The sequence below is a fragment of the Amblyomma maculatum genome, chromosome 1 (assembly GCF_055883805.1).
Source record: "Amblyomma maculatum isolate TAMU_Amacu chromosome 1, ASM5588380v1, whole genome shotgun sequence".
NCBI lineage: Eukaryota > Metazoa > Arthropoda > Arachnida > Ixodida > Ixodidae > Amblyomma > Amblyomma maculatum.
Genome location: NC_139344.1, coordinates 62,378,497 through 62,397,274, shown reverse-complemented (window position 1 = coordinate 62,397,274; position 18,778 = coordinate 62,378,497). Strand labels below are relative to the sequence as shown.

The window sequence follows — 18,778 nt, the reverse complement described above, 5'->3', positions numbered from 1 at the left end:
TACGTTTACTTACGCTGCGTCTGTACGATGAGCACGCTGAAGAACGATTTCTTAATCCCTGTTCATTATTCTGGGCGCCGAAAGAGGTCAATCATCGTTCTGGTAGCTAAAACACTTGCTAGCGTTGAGAGATCCAATTTCGTTCTGTGCGGAAAAGACAGCAAGCGAGAATATTGTAATGTTTTGTTCAAAAGCGATTTGTGGCTTCCTTACAGATGTTTTCTGTCGTGCATTGCCGCAATGATGCTCTTGAGTACGCTACTTCACATCTATTTGTGGTTCAAGGGCCGATCTTCGAAAGAAGGTAAGAATAAAAGTAGAACAGGGTGGAAAGTTGGGCTTGTCAGTGCATGATCTTCTGGATAAGAACAGCGCTAACACGAGACGGAGAAGCGAGGGGACAGCGTCGTGTCCCTCTCTCTTTCGTCTCATGTTAGTGCTGTTTTTAGCCAGATGAATAAAACTAGGTTTTAGTCCATTCTCACCACATACATCTCAGTGCTCCTGTAATGTCTTCTGATCTATCAGGCAGCCCTAACAGCGCGAACAACTCGGAAGCGTTCTTGCCGCTTATAAACAGCTGCAAACTTTTGTCTGCCGTTGAGCAAGAGCGGGAGATGAAGGGTAAGGGTAAAAGCGGGTGCTAAATGAATTCTGTAATGACGCAACACATGGTTAACTGACTTCATTATCTCGATAGTATCTACGTGATGTCTATACAAAGAAAACCGAGTGGCAAAGTATATGGCAAACTGAAGACACAGATTGTCGTCAGAGTGCAGCGGCAAGCGAGACGCTCTGCCGATCTTTAGATTCTGAGGCGTTTTTTTCCTGCGCGCTGAGAAAAACTTTGTTTTTAAAAGCTTAATTACCTTAACTTCGGGCGCCCAGTATACCGTTAAACTCAATCCAAAATTAGCAATATAATTACATCGTTATGTCTCAGCGCTGTTCGTGGTGCTTTCTATTTTTTATGGTTGCTTGAGGCGTCAGGTGGCTCCCACATATCGGAATACGATATAAATAAAGTCCCCATTTTACTACGCATAGGTTGAATGCAAAGAAGGCAGTTTGGAAAGGTGGCTGAAGAAAGGGACGTCATAAGCTATAGTGTTTCTGGTGATAAGGACACATGCTCAAAGATAAGGCACTTTGTCACAAGAATAAAAGAGGTAAGAAAGAAGTTCATTTCTCTCCAGCTTCTCTTTTAATTTTTCCGCAGGACAGTTGGTTCGTCTACTGACTTCGTTTTCCGTGTTGAAGAACACGCATCACATTGTCTGCCTGGAAGCAATAAGATCAGATGACAAGAGCTTTAATTTCATGAATGGCATGCGCTTCCTAAGCATAGTATGGATTGTGCTAGGTCACGTCTACGGAGGAATGACCGACATCCTATGTGAGTATTATTGGCTTTTATTATGAACAACTGAGAACGTATGTCGCAATTTATTGCTCTTGGAAGCATTGGAAGCTTAGAAGCATTGGATGTTTTAAATATACGACGATTATTTCCAACAAAGTCGGCTCAGCAGAAGTGTGCTAAATGGAATTTGTTGAGCAACGGATTTTCACTAACACGCTAAACAACTTTGTGGAGTGTGAGATTTTTCGGTTATTTTCGATTTTGCGGGGTTTTCGAACATGCCTACAAATTTCCGCGGAGCACGGCGGGATAAATAACAATAACAATAAATAAATAAATAAATAAATAAATAAATAAATAAATAAATATATATATATATATATATATATATATATTTCATTTCATTTCATTTCATTTATTTTTCCCTTAAAGGCCCGAGGGCATTACATAAGGGGGGAGCAAACTCAATATACAATGCGAACAAGAACAGGAAAACATAAAAATAACAAGAAAAGAAAAGAAAACAGAAACAAGAGAAATAATGCAAGGGTTAGACGAAGTAATTTTTAAAAAACAAAAAGAACAAAATACCGTAAGTAAATGGCGCCGAATATGTTATACAAGAGAAAAACGCTTTCACGAAACTGGTGAAACTTGAGCCGGTTGGTACGTCATAGATGGCAACGTCAGCACAACCACACACACGTAAAAAAAAAGTCAAGACAAGGTAAGCGCTGCCTCCCCCGCGCGCCCACAATTCAGCCGACGTCATCAGCGATTTCTTTACGAAAGATGGTGGTTTAATTTTATCCTGAATGATTATATATATATATATTCCTGTTGTCTTTTTCACTAACACATTTTTTCTAGCAGTAAATCGGCATAAATTAGCCATTTTCTGATGCTTTCGCAGTAGGAAAACCAGCGATCGCATAATATAGTGGGTTAAATGATCACGAATATAATTCAGGAACTATTGACCCCCCAGCTTGTTTTATATAAATATTTAGAAATCTGTCTGCCATTGCTAAATGAATAGCCTCAATGCTGTCTGAACTTATTTTTCCAGCGGGAAGAACAAACATGCTTTTCTTTTTCGACTACTGGCCTGCGGCGATCCTGCCAGCTGGTTTCCTCTCTGTGGACACTTTCCTTTTCCTAAGGTAAGTTAGCAGGGTATTCGCGGTAGCAGTAGCTACCTGAGAGTGCGAAAGGGTATCAAGTTAGCTTCAAGAAAAAGCGTGAACCAATTACTTTTTATTTCAATAAGCTGGCAAAATTTTTTTGCTGACCCTTCTATTCGTCCGCTCTAACACTGACATAACCTGTACTATAGAGTCCGTGAACGGCCCTTGTAAACTTCATTGAGGTCGCTATGATTACCTCTATACAATGCTTTGCGCTGATGAGATGCGAATCAAGCAAGGCCCATATTGTAGCTCTAATCTTCATTAGGATGTCGCGAGAAGCCCTCACAATACTCAGTCATTAACTGAAGCTGTGGCGCCAGTCACGCCTCCTGTTTGCAAATATAAAGAATAGTGGTGCCAAAAGGGTTTGAGAGGCGTGAAGAGCGCCGCAGCTTTGCAACTGCGAAATGCAAAGCGCGGTCAGAAACGAAACTAGATGTGCTAATCAGATCATCATTATGAGTACAAAACGTGTCTCGAAATATAATTTGCCTCGTTAGCAGGAAGAACCAATGTTTCGCATTTGCATTTGATCTCGAGCAAGGAGGTTACACGGAACTACGCGGGTATAACCTCGTCGGATTGCAGCTATAAGGCAAATGCGGTGATATCGGTTTTACGCAAACAATGATTGTTCTAGGCTTTGTGCATCTCCGAAACTATCGAATATGTAGCTCCGCATGTTGCGTAGAAAGCCACACGTCAAGAAATAGGGTGGCCGATTCAAGTGCGCTTTGGTTCGCGGTTGGTTCCCGCGCTGTAAGCGCCTGCAGTTTGTCTCACACCGAAGAAAAGTAGCCTTCTTTTTTTCTTGTCGCACATGACAAAAAAAAAAAAAGAAAAAGAGGGGAGAATTTTTTTTTACAAATTAATGAATAAACATATCACTCGTAATCAGCGGGTCACAAGAGATCGTGGAAATTTTTGAAGTGGATGAGCGAGCAAGCAACCTATGCAGGTCGCTGCTTTCAAGCCGTTTCTTTCAGGATGGTTATAATTTCGCAACATAAATGTACTTATTTATTTGTTTATTTATTTATTGTTACCCTCAGGGTAGGAACATTGCAGCGAGGAGTGGGTGGAATACAAGAATACAAAATATGTACTGCATAAAAAGCATACAAGCAGTATATAAGTAATAAAAGAGGTCAACATAGTTAAGAAATGCGTAATATTGCACAGAATATGTAAGCACTATTTTCGCAGAAAGGCTTTAAATACATGGTACTCTGAGGTGAATACACAAAAAAGTAAAGCAAAAATGATACAGTACTAACGAAAATTTGCGTCGTCTACATGGCGTACGGCAGACTGGAATATTTAAAAATTAGTAATGGTTGCATTAAGAGAGGGAAGGCGACTCCAGTCTTTCGATGTGCGGGGTATGAATGAGTCAAAGAAACTTCTACTAATGCATGGAGTTATGTCAACAAAGTTGGCATAACTAAATAACACATAACTGAGTAAATAACAAATTATAGATAACAGCACTTCGCGTCTTCCTAAGTGATCAGCATTTTACTTTACAAAACAAGTTGTCACCTACTATCACAATGGCGCGCTTATGTTAGCATCGCACAAGTCGTATATTGGTCGGACAGAAGGTGGTCTGGCACTGCCGCTGTGATTCTGGTGCAGTGTTCTGCGTCAAAGAAAGTAAGAAATCATGACATCAATTCTGTTTTTCCAAGTGTCTCCTGGCAATATATTCGGTGCAAAAGATTGGCTTCATAGTGCTCGACGTCCTCTGTACACACGTTTGCGGAAACAAGGGTCTCGAAGAAGCGGCACACTTCAAGCAGAGAGACTAAATTAAGAACCGGGCTCATGGTGAAAATCTCGCGTGGGCGAGATCTGTTCGCAAGATGGGTCCGCGAGATTCCACAGGATTTCGCGTGACATAAGTGGCGCTCTGTCTAACCTTTAGGAAAAGTAGTGATAATCAGTGATGGTTAAGGACATTTAGTGATGATGAGGATAGTGATAGAGATGATGATAGTGACACTTGATGATGATCAAAGTTCGTGATGATGATAAAGATAGTTAATTTAGTTACCGCTGCATTGTGACCAATAATGATGGTTTGTTGTAAACAGTTACATTCAATGATGAGATAGTTTCTCTCTCTCGAGGAGTCAGGGGTGCTCCAATGTTCGCAGATTGCGCCTTGCTGCACGTAAAATGACTTCAGTGGTCACCTGAAGTTTAAAAAAATTATGAAGAAAATAGCGAACAACGGAACTTGGGATCTGTAATATCGAAACACATTAAAGCGAACACTATGTTGAAGGACAACTAATCAGACCATCCACTGAGCAGCGACGTGATCCCAGGCTGGTTCGCTTCCTCCAGTGTAGAAAAAGGCTTCGCACACTACACTACTTCTAGTCCATAGCGCCACATTCCTATTCTGGCAAATGTGCTGTGCGGTTTTCCCTGATTATGAAGCGCGCTTTTTCTTCTCCGTGCCTATGTAGAGATTCGCAACTTCTCCAAGAATGTACCTGGGTTTGAAAGCGGGTAGGGTCGTTTTTTTCTTACCACGCATCACGCCGAAAAAGGGTTCATGTCTCAGTCCCTAAATAGGACACAAATAATGAGTTATAATGTGCATACATCCTGAAAACGGGATTCCAGACGCGTGCACGCATAGCACTGTGTGCGTGTGCGTGCATGTGTTTGTTTCATTTGTTCTAACCGACTCAAGTAAGCACGTTATTTAAAGCTATTCATTCAGCACCTTAAAAGCACATCCTATGCGCTACGGTCAGCGTGCTCGTTATAGCAATTTCTAATCCGCGGCCCAAAGAAGAAGAGAAGAACTAAGAGGTCGCGCTAAATTGTCCTTTGTTGGAGGTGTGACACAGATAAGCCTGCTCGCAAAGAAAAGTAAACATTCCCACTTCATTCGAGCTTAGGTCAGCAGCCAAGCGAAAATTAGTCTGGCGAATGCTGTTATATAGCTTTAAGACTTCTCGAAGCATAGGTTTTCTTGAAATACAAAACATGTCTTTTTTTTTTTAAATTTCAGCGGTTTTCTCCTGGCGAACGCAGTTTTCAACGTTAAAAAGCATCCTGCGCTGATTGCCGCCATCGGGATTCTGCGCCGATACATCCGGTGAGTGTTTTTTACGTGCGCGAAAAGCCCTTTTTGACCAATACGCTTTGGAAACGATATGTTTAGGCCTTGCACGCCCTATAGTATGAACAAACGCCGCCATAGTTTGTTGCTGGGTACAAGTAAAAAAACAAACATTAATATCAATTACACCCGTGATAAGGAGTATGCATGATAAGCGCTAGCTGGTCCACATTGTGCTTTTGTAATAGTTGTTGACCAATGTCAGCGCTCCATGTCTTATTGTTTTCGTACTGCGACGAACCTGACAAAGACACTGCTATATCACGGGTCTGCGGACACTCGATGGTCTGACAGAGGCGGGGAATCTTCGCAGTCACAGCTGACGCTGTTTAGGCACTCAGTGCACAGTCCGCCTCATATTCGCACCCACAAAGTTTGCGCGTTTTCTTGGAAATAATATTTGAATGTAAATGTATCACACATTGTTTAACTGCATGATAGGAATCGATCGATGTATTAGCACATTTTGCCTCAGCAGGCTACTAGCTTTATTGATATGATTTTTTAAAAACACGCCTAATTGAGTTTTTATTAGCAGCAGAAATTATTGTATTTTTTTACAGCGCATGACAAACCTCAGAAGGAAAATATATCTATGTATCGGAGCTTAGACGATTTTTATCAACATGTTCATAAAAAGTGCCTTATAATATTTCACAATTGCCTCAGAAATATTTCCGGAACACAACCCATTGGGTTTCTATTGAACCAAGTTTAACGATGCACTACTTTTAGTTCTTCCGCCTGTGGAGTACTGGCGTGCGCAATGGATTATTTTCGTTTCTGTACACAGCTGAAGTAATTTGGATTAAGACTTATTGAGCTTGCCTTACGTTAATTATGAGTGACAGGGCTAGTTGAAAAAAGCCCAATATGATTTAGCTCTTCGCGAAAAAGACGAAGACGGAACAAGCACAACAAGAGTGCTAAGGAAACACACGGAGGAAAGATAGAGCCCAGGGATCTAGAATTGATACTTAGAACAGAAAGCTTTGGTAGTGCGTATTTGTTATTCATATTAATGCAGTGCGTAAAAGAAGACAGAACAAGCATAAGAACACGAACGCTAAGGAAACACACGGAGGAAAGACACAGCCCAGGGAACTAGAAATGTTAATTAGAAGAACAGAAAGCTGGGCTAGTTGGTTTTTTGTTATCCATATTAAAACAGCGCGTAAAAGACGAAGGCAGAACAAGCACAACAGCACAAACGCTTAGTCTTTTTCGGGCTATTTTAATATGGATACCAAAAACCAACTAGCCCAGCTTTCAGTTCTTACAAAACTATGCATATTGCATAAGCTATAAATGATCTTGGCTGATTTTATAGCAACCTTCCTATTAATGCCTCCTCATACATTCTTGGTTGTTAATTTTTTATATAAGAGTTTTAATTCCTATACGCACATTTCCAAATTTGTCTGCCAGGTCAGCTCGATATAACGCGAGATATCTGCAACAAAGATCGAACATTATTGTTAAAGCGGAAACAATGTCTTCCTTTTTTTTTTTCTCGCTTTCAGAATCGAAAACGTAAAAAAATATCAAGACGGATCGCTGCTCGATATATGCCGCGCCCGGCGATAGTGCTTCACGCTGTATAGTTTACCAGACAAACATGAGCTCAGTAACAAAACAAGCTTCATGAAACGAAATAAGATTTGCCAGTATCAGCAAAAAGAACGAAATTGCTGGAAAGCGTGATTGAGGCAAGACTGTTCGGGGTTTATAATTAATCTTTTTCTAATTTTCTTCCAGAGTGGTCATTCCCGTCGCATTTCTTCTGGCGTGCATGCAGCTTCTTCCGCTTGCCGTGCAAGGTCCTAACACGACGAGGTACTACAGCGAAATCCAGACCATGATTGAGAAGCACTGGCACCACTTCTTGCTGCAAGTGTACAATTTCAAGCACGAGTTGCACTCGGTAAGGCGTCACGAATTGTAGTGGCTGTAATCTGTCGCTGCATTTGTGGAGCGCCACAGGGACTTCCGTGTACCTGGGTAGCAGTGAGCAAGCTTCTCTTAGTGGGTTTTTTAGTTATCTGCTTTTGCCGAGAATGCATTACACGCGATTGAGAAAACTTGGTTACTCTCTCTCTGAAGCATATGGAATAAAGAAAATAGAATTTGTTTTATTTAGAGAAAATGCTTTACATGAAGCTGTACGCTGGCCTAATTCTTACCCTACTGAAACGCCCCATACGAAACGTCCGCTATTCCATGTGTTTTCAATAGGAAATATATGGACATCATATGGGGCATACAGAGGGGATATGAACTGTATAAATTACGCAAATGGAGCTATAAAGACACCATATGATTATATGAAAATTATGCGAGAACTATATGGAATATTATGGAGAGTGTAAGAAGATATGAAAAAAATATTCATTTCCATATGTGTATCCATGTCAAACGCACTCGATATTTCCATAATTTCATATGATCGGCTTATAGAAAAATTTGCAGCAGGGTAGCTGATATCCCGTGTTTGCTGCTACACCTTCACCACAACGCGAGCACGAGTCAACAAGCAATGTCAGCAAACCGGATATCCATTTTAGTCAGCTGTCTAAACATGGCAACGGGCTGGTGACTGGTCGGCGTTTCGGCTGTCATGCTGTCGACTGCTACCACTGGAAAGTAGTGGCCAAATAGCTGCCAGCAACTTCTTCAGGCTCCATCGGAATACAGCTGCCGTGGTAACCATGGTAGAAGGTGCGAGTATACGCGAACCTATGTTATTCCTTCGAAAACTCCGCTGGCTGAAGAAAGCGTTTGTCATTAAACTGATCTGCGGCAGGGCTAGAAAAGAACGCGATAAAGGTATTAAACGTATTTTTGTGGTGCGATTTGTTAAAATGTTTTTCGAGAGTTCCTCATAAACTGCGTTGTATTTATCAGCGTTATTTGTGCGTATCTGTAAACGTTTTCACCCTTGGTACTCCACACATTTTTCATCAGTGAGCCCTGTTCTCAAACCCAAGCAATACGGCAGTGTTGTGTTTCGATTGAAGAGGTGCTGTCTGAAAATGAAGGAATTATTAGGGTGAACCCTGGGTTCCTCAAGAAATTCTGCATAGGAAATAGATGCCTCCTCTTCAAAAAACAGCACCATCCCATGAGAACGCTCGTACACTTGAAACCACGAATGAAATATCAGTGATGTCAGCGTACATTGCTTTTTGTGAAAAGAAAGCCTCAGTACTCCATTGACATGGCTGTTTGTCACGAAAAACAGGTTTCTGTGCCCGAAATTCTAACCTGTATATATAGTAAGGTTACGATACATTTGTGATGTAAAGCAGCAGGATGCTGATGAGAAAGTAATAATTCATTTAAATTAACCTCATTGCAATTAGGTGGCCAAAATTACCTTGGGTAGCCATAGTGCACTTTCAGTTACCGGAATATACACCTGAATATAAAGTTTATTATTAAAGCAATATCTCCAAAATGCTATTTCGGAAGACTTGAAAAAGGTTTTTGAGCGAGAGAATAACGGAAACTTCAAGCTCCTTGATGCTAGTATTACAGCCTTTGGAATTTATGCAATGTTTGCTTGAACACTACAATTTGTTCCTTTTTGTTTTGCAAAAAATACCACCATATTAAAATACAACAAAATTGTCTTTAGCTCGTAGAGTCTACAGATAAAATGATGCATGAATGACAGCATATATATCAAAAAACGCATGTGATCGACTTAAAAAAAAAAGAGTACCTTGTGGCTCAACCTTAACCGTTTGTTGCAGAAAAGATGCCTATACGTTACGCCGCGTCTGATATCACCAACTCTATAACAATGATCTGATATAACTTACTTAAAAAAAAAAAAAAAACAATTCGTGAACTCGACTGCGATTTCCTCGGCTACACAAAAGACTTTCAACGCAGAATCAGATGACAAACTTAGCAAGCTGACTTGCTGCTGTGGGCTTTTAAAATTTTGAGCTCACAAGATTATATAGCCCAGAGTGCCCGAAATGTGCAAAGAGTCAATATCCTCCCAAAATTAATTACGGTCGTTACTTTTGCGTGCTCAAAGCATTAGGCTTCGGAATGGAATTCATTTTCTTGGGCATGTTATGTCTGCGTAGCGGGGACGCTGTAAATTACGTGGGACGCATTTACAAAAAGTGACAATAAGGGAGGAAGTACTAAAGAAGAAAGAAATAAACAAAGGAGAAAAGAAGCAAAGAAAAATTACTAAAGTAACAAGGAAAGAAAAAACAAAAAACGACTGGAGGGAAATAAATAAGGAAAGGAAGAAAGAGAGAAGGAAAGAAAGGAAGAAATAACCAAATGAGCCGTCTAATGATGGTGCGGATACCAGTGGCAGCGGCACATGCGTTTCAGAAAATGGCAAAGTTAAATCCAGATATGTTCCACTATGGAGCGATGCGTAACCCGGTCACGGAAGATGTATCATAAACAGCTCTGATTCCAGAACTTCTCGCGGCACTGTTCAGTTTTGCGAAGTCTGCCGCAGCGCTTTGTTGAGAAGATTTAATACCATAAAAAAAAAGATAAATTTACGTATCTTGGAGACGCGACCTTTCTTAAGAAGCAAACTGGTCATGATGATGTTAGGAACGCGCACACACACACACACACACACACACACACACACACACACACACACACACACACACACACACACACACACACACACACACACACACACACACACACACACACACACACACACACACACACACACACACACACACACACACACACACACACACACACACACACACACACACACACACACACACACACACACACACACACACACACACACACACACACACACACACACACACACACACACACACACACACACACACACACACACACACACACACACACACACACACACACACACACACACACACACACACACACACACACACACACACACACACACACACACACACACACACACACACACACACACACACACACACACACACACACACACACACACACACACACACACACACACACACACACACACACACACACACACACACACACACACACACACACACACACACACACACACACACACACACACACACACACACACACACACACACACACACACACACACACACACACACACACACACACACACACACACACACACACACACACACACACACACACACACACACACACACACACACACACACACACACACACACACACACACACACACACACACACACACACACACACACACACACACACACACACACACACACACACACACACACACACACACACACACACACACACACACACACACACACACACACACACACACACACACACACACACACACACACACACACACACACACACACACACACACACACACACACACACACACACACACACACACACACACACGCACACACACACACACACACACACACACACACACACACACACACACACACACACACACACACACACACACACACACACACACACACACACACACACACACACACACACACACACACACACACACACACACACACACACACACACACACACACACACACACACACACACACACACACACACACACACACACACACACACACACACACACACACACACACACACACACACACACACACACACACACACACACACACACACACACACACACACACACACACACACACACACACACACACACACACACACACACACACACACACACACACACACACACACACACACACACACACACACACACACACACACACACACACACACACACACACACACACACACACACACACACACACACACACACACACACACACACACACACACACGCACGCACGCACGCACGCACACACGCACCTATTGTGATAATGTTTAAAAACGTTCGTGATATGTACCCACAAAGAGACAACGTGCCGTTAGTTATCACACCACTTGCACGTGAACAGCAGTCATCCATGCGGCATAGACCAGCTCGATACGCGCCGTAAATAAGTAATCCTGCTGAGTGGGTACCCAGAAAGAAAATGTACGAACATAACCGCATTTGTTACGAATTTCGTCCTGACCTTTTTGTATATGATTTCCAAGAATTGTTTTGGTCTGCCATTTCAACCGGTGTTGAGAGGATCTTCAGCGTATGCAGTGGGCATATCCATTACGAACATGCCCACATCGTGGTAAAGAAATTTACTAGCCATCTTTTACTAAAGCGCTTTGATTTGGCGCCTTCTTTTTGCATCAATCTAATGATTCCCTTTTAACGCAGATAGCACTGGTTCACATCTGGTACGTGTCCACTGATTTCCAGCTATTTCTGGTATCCTTGGCCGTCCTCCTAACATTCAGATGGTAAGTGCCCTTTCGGAACTTTTCCTCGAGCGATTATTTTCATGTAGTGGAAACGGCACCGTTTTCAAACGCAGGTCCAAGTTCTGGTGCGGCGTGGCGTTCTTCGTGCTGGCGGTGCTCAGTTGTGTGGTGTCGACGTTGCAGGTTCACAAGACTGACCTGCCTCCGTTCATCGTCGCAATGACAGAAAATTTCAGGTGAAAAAGAACAGGGCGGATGAATTTTGTGCCACAATGCCCCATGTGTTTGACGCCTTGCTCGATGCGCATTACGCAACGCGACCAAAACGCGAGGAGAGGAGACGAAGGCGAAGTATTATGGAAGCATACTGCGGACACTTCCACGCATCATGAGACTACAGCTTCGTCGGTGACGTAAAGTGTATTTAAAAGCTTGTCCGAGGCTACAGCTAACAAAATTTTATTACACATAAGATTACTTTTGAAGCACTACAGATTCTTTGTCTTAACGAGATCCCGTTCAGTGAAGGAAGAGTTCAGGCTGTAACTTTGTGTCTGGTAACTTCCCCGAATTTGCGTTCTTGGTCAATTTTATGGTTTATTTGGTTTAATTTATAGGATTTGAAGTTCCAAAACGACGCAGGTTATGAGAAACGCTGTAGTCAGGACTCCGGAAATTTTGACTAGCTGATGTTTTTTAACGTGCATTGAAATCGGTCAGCGCACGGCCGCCTTGCTTTTCTACTCCATCTTAAACGGCCGCCGCAGCAGGGATTTCATGCCGCCTACTGGCGCACACCAATCGAGCACCCTAATCACTGCACCACCGCAGTGAGGTAGCAAATCTCATTTAGAAGTCAATAAATACATTACAAATAAAGTTACAGGAGTATGAGCTTCATTCTGCAGGTGTGAAGTGGCCAGCTACACGCGGCGTCATATATTTAATACTTTATCACCCCATGCAGCTCGCCTCATGCACGAGAAGCAAAAATAAACTATGTTGTTATACGCCTAAACGAGGTGATATTCAAACAACAGCTAGATATCACCGGCCAACCTTTCTCCGCCAGTTACCATTTACCGGGTTCTGCGGAAGGATAAAAATGTCATTAAACGATTTTTTTTTGCGCACAAAATATATTCTGATAGCGCTGCCGCGAACTTTAAACAGAGACGAAGTGGAGGGTAGGGAGAGAGGGAGAGGGTTGCCTGTTTATCATTGAGGGTATCGAAAGGAGGGAAAAAGGGTCATAGAGAAAGAAAAAAAAATTAAGCGTGAGTGGCAGACTCAAGAAGTGTAGCAATGTCAGAACGTGTTGCCATGTGCGATGTGTTCTGAAACGGTACTAGTACATGTCAAACATTAGCGTAACCCGTTAAATTTCAACCGTATAGGGTCAGATAAATTTCGTGTTCATATAGCACATACGCTTAAACCCGATCGCCTACATCTACTTGCTATTATGTAGCGCGGAAATTTGTTAATGGATTCAGCTCCCATAGCAAAAACAGCGAAAAAAATCTAGACATTTTTTCTCATTCCCCCCCTTGCAAAAGCTAAGACGAAGGAAGCTACCGTTGTGGAACCGCATGTGTTGCAAGCATTTGCTGACAAGTGCACTTTTATTTTTCTTGCAGGACAGCAAGAGACATACTCAACAATTACTACGTCCAACCGTTTTACCATGCCGTGTGCTTTTTTGCCGGATGCATCACCTGGCTGCTAAAGGACAGTTTCCATAACCGGCCATTCCCGAAGGTAACAGAACAAATCCTTCTTCCTGCCGGTTTCCTGAAAACCGCCAGTTCTGAAATCATACAGAGCACAAACAAATTTTCAAGTGGAAGTTGTCTGATAACGTTTAATCTGTATGCTGCACACACACACGAAAAAAAGAAAGGAAATCTTTCATTATGTTTCCCGTGCAGAGCTTTCTTTTTTTTTTTCACATTGCCAAACAAACAAAGAAACAAACGAAGTTTGCTGCAGAGTACAGAAAACTTTCTCGTGGTGGGCTTCGTAATTTATTGTTACAAATGACCTGTGCAATGTCATGAAAAAAAGCCGAAAACGCAGCGAGGAGACCTAATACATGGCATCGGAGTCAGATGGCATTCCATGACTTGCTGCTATCTATGCCCTAATCTTTGGGGAGTAATTTCCCAAGTAGCTCTTCATACACTTTGGGGGCCTACGGCTCATATATGCCAGGAGGCTATAAACTCTTAGCTTTGTATTATAATATTTTATTCTGAGCACTTGCTGACTTTGTCTGGGACCATATTTGGAGATGACGCCAGATTAAAGCGCTCAGTGCACGCCGAGGCTTCTAAAAAAAGCGATGGGCACGCTGGATTTCTGACGTCCTCTATGCGCAGTTATTTTCAAATTAAACAAGTTAAACCCTAGGCGGTATTTCCGATGTTCATGTGCCTTATTTTTCTATGGTTGTCTTCTGTATATGTACAGGTGGCAACCATCATCTGCTGGATTCTGAGTTTAGGATGCGGAGTCGCGTGCGTGTTCATCAAGATCCCCTGGTACCAGGCGCGAGACCCAACAGGCGAAGTGGGAAAACTGTGCACGGCCTTCTTTGACAGAATACTGTGGGCTATCTGCTTATCTTGGGTGACCTTGACATGCTCGACGAAACGTGGAGGTATGTCCCAGTGTGAAGAAACACATAACGTTGCTCCGCAATTTTCGAACTGTTGACACGTATGTTCACCCAAGTGATCAAATGCCGCTCTCTAGTGCATGCGCGTTGTAGACCTGTCCGAGGTTCTCCATCACTGGCTTGATTGCTGTCTCAGTCTCCAGTGACTCTCTTCTTAGTGAGGAAATTACTGGAGTGAGTGTGAGTGCATAGCAGCGCTAATGCGTATCGATTAATTCACCTAGCAACAAGATCCACGTAATCTTCGTCGAAAAGGGCCATTTCATATAAAATGAGGATTTGACTTCTCTGACGATGGTTGTGCCTTTTCAGGAATGGAGCACATTCATTTAGATGTGTAGTTGTTCGATCACAATTCTGTCAGTTGTGGATGTCAGCTTTCTCATTACAGATTTCTTTCGTTTTAACAGCAGGTGCGAGCACGTTGCGTTGTGCATGGCTCAAAGTTGCTAATCATTAAATACCTGGACGCGTGTGACTGAGCACTTCCAGTGCTTTCTTTTCAGTTGTGAGCCTTGGTGGTACAAACTGTCATTCTAGTGTCACCGTGATACTCATTGCGATCGCAAAGAAGAGTCTCAATCTGACCCTCCACCCCACGACGCAAATCTCATCAGGGAATTTAGGAAGTGCGAAAACAAAATGTTTACCTATTAACCTGGTCCCGCTAAAGACCCTGTTAACATCTCTGTAACGTTAAAAAAATAAGAGAAATTACGAGTGTTTCTTCCGCAGGTGGAAATTGTCAGCTTTAATGGCCGGACACTAACTGGTAGGCGGGTGGAGGGATGTGAAGCGACCACGTGACATATCAGGAGCGGCCATCTCTGGCTGCTCCTTGGATATGGGAGGGTGAGAGCAAAATCAAACCACGGAGCCTTGGATCTCCGATCACAGACGCTATCCATAGTCCATGCACCCAGGCACACTCGCACGACTAGGTTAAAACGAGGCTCTATACGTAGGTCTGGAGGTCTTTCCAATAGTGTGGTAGCTTGCGTATGAGTACATGTTAGATAATGGAGGCACAAATTAGGGAATTAGTGACTAAGCGAATAGCAAAGGGCATGTGCACGAATGAAGATCGATACACTATCGTAAGCGCAGACAGGAGCCGTTAACGCTTTCGCGTCGTACTCTTATGAAAGGCAGAGCTTAAGCGTCCCCCCAAAATTTTGCCTTGGCCGTTAGACATAAAGTAAGGTTGTGAAATAAGCGCCATCACTTTTTTGTTTCATACAGAAAGACAGCCTCATTTTCTTTTGTAGTCCAAGTCCTCCCAGTCGGAAAAAACTACAGAAAATTTTCTAATGTTACGACAGCATTTCTGTGCGTTTTGACGGCAAACCTGTTGTGACAACAGAAAATTCTGTAATATCATGAAAAATGTCTGTAGTTACAACAGAAAAGTGTTAGAGAACTACAGACAACAGAAATATACTACAGAAAAACTACAGAACTACCGAAAAGTACTACAGAACTACAGAAAAATCTGATGGTTACGACAGAACTACAGGATATTTGGGCTGAGAGTCTATGACGGGATTCTGCTTGCCTGATTTTGTTTGAGCGAGCAAGGTTTCTAGAAAGAACTTGACGCTATATTCAGTAGCCTCTAGTGCAGGAAGTATTGCGTTTTGGAAAAAAATAAAGAACTTCGAACATTCAAAAAGCAATTCTTATTAGGTTTTGAAGTTTGAAATCTGAACTTTGAGTGTGCTTTAAATACTGCAAATTTTATGAGTTTAGATGATTATAAACGGTCTAGTTAAACCTTCAGTAGAGTGCCGCTGATCGAATAATTTTTGCTGCCGAGTGCTTTGTACACGCTGCCAGTGAGGCAAAGTGGAACGATTGCTATAGCACATAAATCAGAAATTTGTTTAACACAGTCATTGCTTTGATTTACTTTAATTTGCTCTGTAAAGGAGGCGCCGTGTCTTCCTTTTGATGTTTTAGACCTTTTTCAAAACATTATTCGTTCTTTGGAGCCTCAAGTTCTCCACATAATCTTCCCATTGATTAGTCGATTGATTCATTGATCAGTTAATTGATTGATTCTTTGGTCGTTTCACTGACTTACTCGTATTAGCAGCAATTAACGTTTTCCTTTTGATGAATCAAAACTAATAGTTTTTACGCTTCCTTGCAACTTCGATAACTTTGCATTTTACAAATGCGTCACTTACAAAGTTTTTGAAGACGAAAAATTGTTTTGTTATTGTCTTTCAGTTTTGACGCAAATGTAAAACGAAATTTGATTTTGCAGCTCAAAAAAGTGTTCCTCTACATAGTGATCGTGGCTTTATGCACGCAATATGCATCTACGCAGGAATCATGAACTCCTTCCTGAGCTGGAAAGGATTTGAACCAATGAGCAAGCTTGCCTTTACCGTTTATCTTGTGCACATGCCCTTGTACGATCTCATGAACCACTACGCAAGAGAGCGCACCTACTTCTCGCACTTCAGCCTGGTAAGTCGTTAAGTCACAGCTTTAGTGCTGGTGAGAAACTTTACCATGCATTAATTGACCGTGCCGAGTAAACGTCGGGGTGTGATGTCCAGAAGTATATGTTTTGTGGCAGTAGGTTTGGTTTGTGGGGTTTAACGTCCCAAAGCTGTGACAATAGGCATAGCAATAATTACCAAAAGATTACAAGGAAGACCAATACATATTTCCTAAATACAGACCACCCCAGCGTAACGTTGCAAAGCCGGCGTTACCTGGTTATGCTCCCAGCCTTTCCTTTCTTCTATTTCCCTGTAAACTGTCAGAACCGAAACGTTAGCTCTGAGTGCGCTCTTTCCATGTTCTCTTCAATAATAGTGACTGTAAAATATTCACCAATAAGATTTATTCTGTGCTATTTACCTATTAAACTTGGGCCTAGTTGCCGCGGTGGCTCAGTGGCTTTGACTTTCGGCTGCTGACCCCAAGGTCGCAGGTTCTATCCCGGCCGCAGCGGCTACGTTTCAGTGGAGGTGAAACGCAAACTGTTGTGTGCTATGCCACATCAGTGCACATTAAGCTGCCCCAAGAAGCTGAAATTAAAGCCCCCAAAGTAGCTGAAACGTCACTAAAAGTTTTTGTGTAGCATCAGGACTTACGCCTCTCAATTTCGCAAAACTTCCTACGCAAGGCACACACAGCTAAATATATTGGTGCGTAAACCCACAATATAGGCATCGGAATTTTATGCTCGCCATAGCAGGCGGGGCTTATTAGTTCCGAAACTAAGTAAAACTCGCAACTTGTAGTAACATAATCACCTATGCAAGGACAAACACCTGGCTCCCCTAATTGATTAAGAGGCAAATTCTTGGGGTTCGTCGAACAACATCTCTTACGTTCTTTCATTAGTTGCTTTCTTTTTGTATACCCTTACCACAATGGAATTCCGTGTGCGCGAGAAATGTCTTTCTTTTTATATTCCGGAGAATTTTCAACTTTTGAAAGTATAAATGGCACGAGCAGCGACTGCACCAAGCATTTAGAAATTTTTTCAGCTGTCACGATCCACAATAGATTTAAGGAAGTTCGCAAAAACTTCTCTCTACCCAGGTGACGCAGTTCTTCAGCGTTCTTCTATGGAGCTACTTTCTGGGCTATCTGCTGTTCATCTCGTGTGAAGCACCTCTGGGCCACCTCGACCGATTCTTGTTCGTCGCCCGCAAGAAGCCTCCCCAGACCATCGAAGGAAAAGTTGACGACGTCTTAATGGAGGAGAAGAAGCAAAATTTTTTCGTGATTACGAACAGCGGCATTTTTCGCAGACGTGAGGAGGAATCGAAAGACATTGAATGACCATAACTAGCTACTAAAAAAGTACAACGCCAGGGCCCGCAAGGCGTCGTAACTGGCCAACAGAATTGCCATGCATGCCACGCGATTGACGGTGCGACAAATTTGCACAACCGTGATGCCCGTCAATCATCGACACTTATACATGGATATAGGTAAGGCATCTGGATTACGTAATGCCGATAAAAGCTACGGAAGTTAAGCATATCAAAAGAATGCTTTTGTTCAGTGTTTCTTAACGTCGTGCAGTCACA

The 18,778-nt window shown here is 42.4% G+C and overlaps 1 protein-coding gene across 1 annotated transcript in view; it reads left to right on the top strand.

Moving 5' to 3' along the window:
* Positions 1-18,527, top strand: part of LOC146202567 (nose resistant to fluoxetine protein 6-like) — a 29,451-nt gene extending 10,924 nt beyond the window's left edge. Inside the window, exons 5-15 of the mRNA XM_084601677.1 lie at positions 216-304; positions 1,223-1,399; positions 2,436-2,529; positions 5,588-5,674; positions 7,457-7,622; positions 11,997-12,079; positions 12,154-12,276; positions 13,681-13,801; positions 14,513-14,702; positions 17,053-17,195; positions 18,285-18,527. Of these exons, the coding sequence (XP_084457803.1) occupies positions 216-304; positions 1,223-1,399; positions 2,436-2,529; positions 5,588-5,674; positions 7,457-7,622; positions 11,997-12,079; positions 12,154-12,276; positions 13,681-13,801; positions 14,513-14,702; positions 17,053-17,195; positions 18,285-18,527 (1,516 nt within the window). The remainder of the gene's footprint in view (positions 1-215; positions 305-1,222; positions 1,400-2,435; positions 2,530-5,587; positions 5,675-7,456; positions 7,623-11,996; positions 12,080-12,153; positions 12,277-13,680; positions 13,802-14,512; positions 14,703-17,052; positions 17,196-18,284) is intronic.
* Positions 18,528-18,778: the final 251 nt, after the last annotated feature.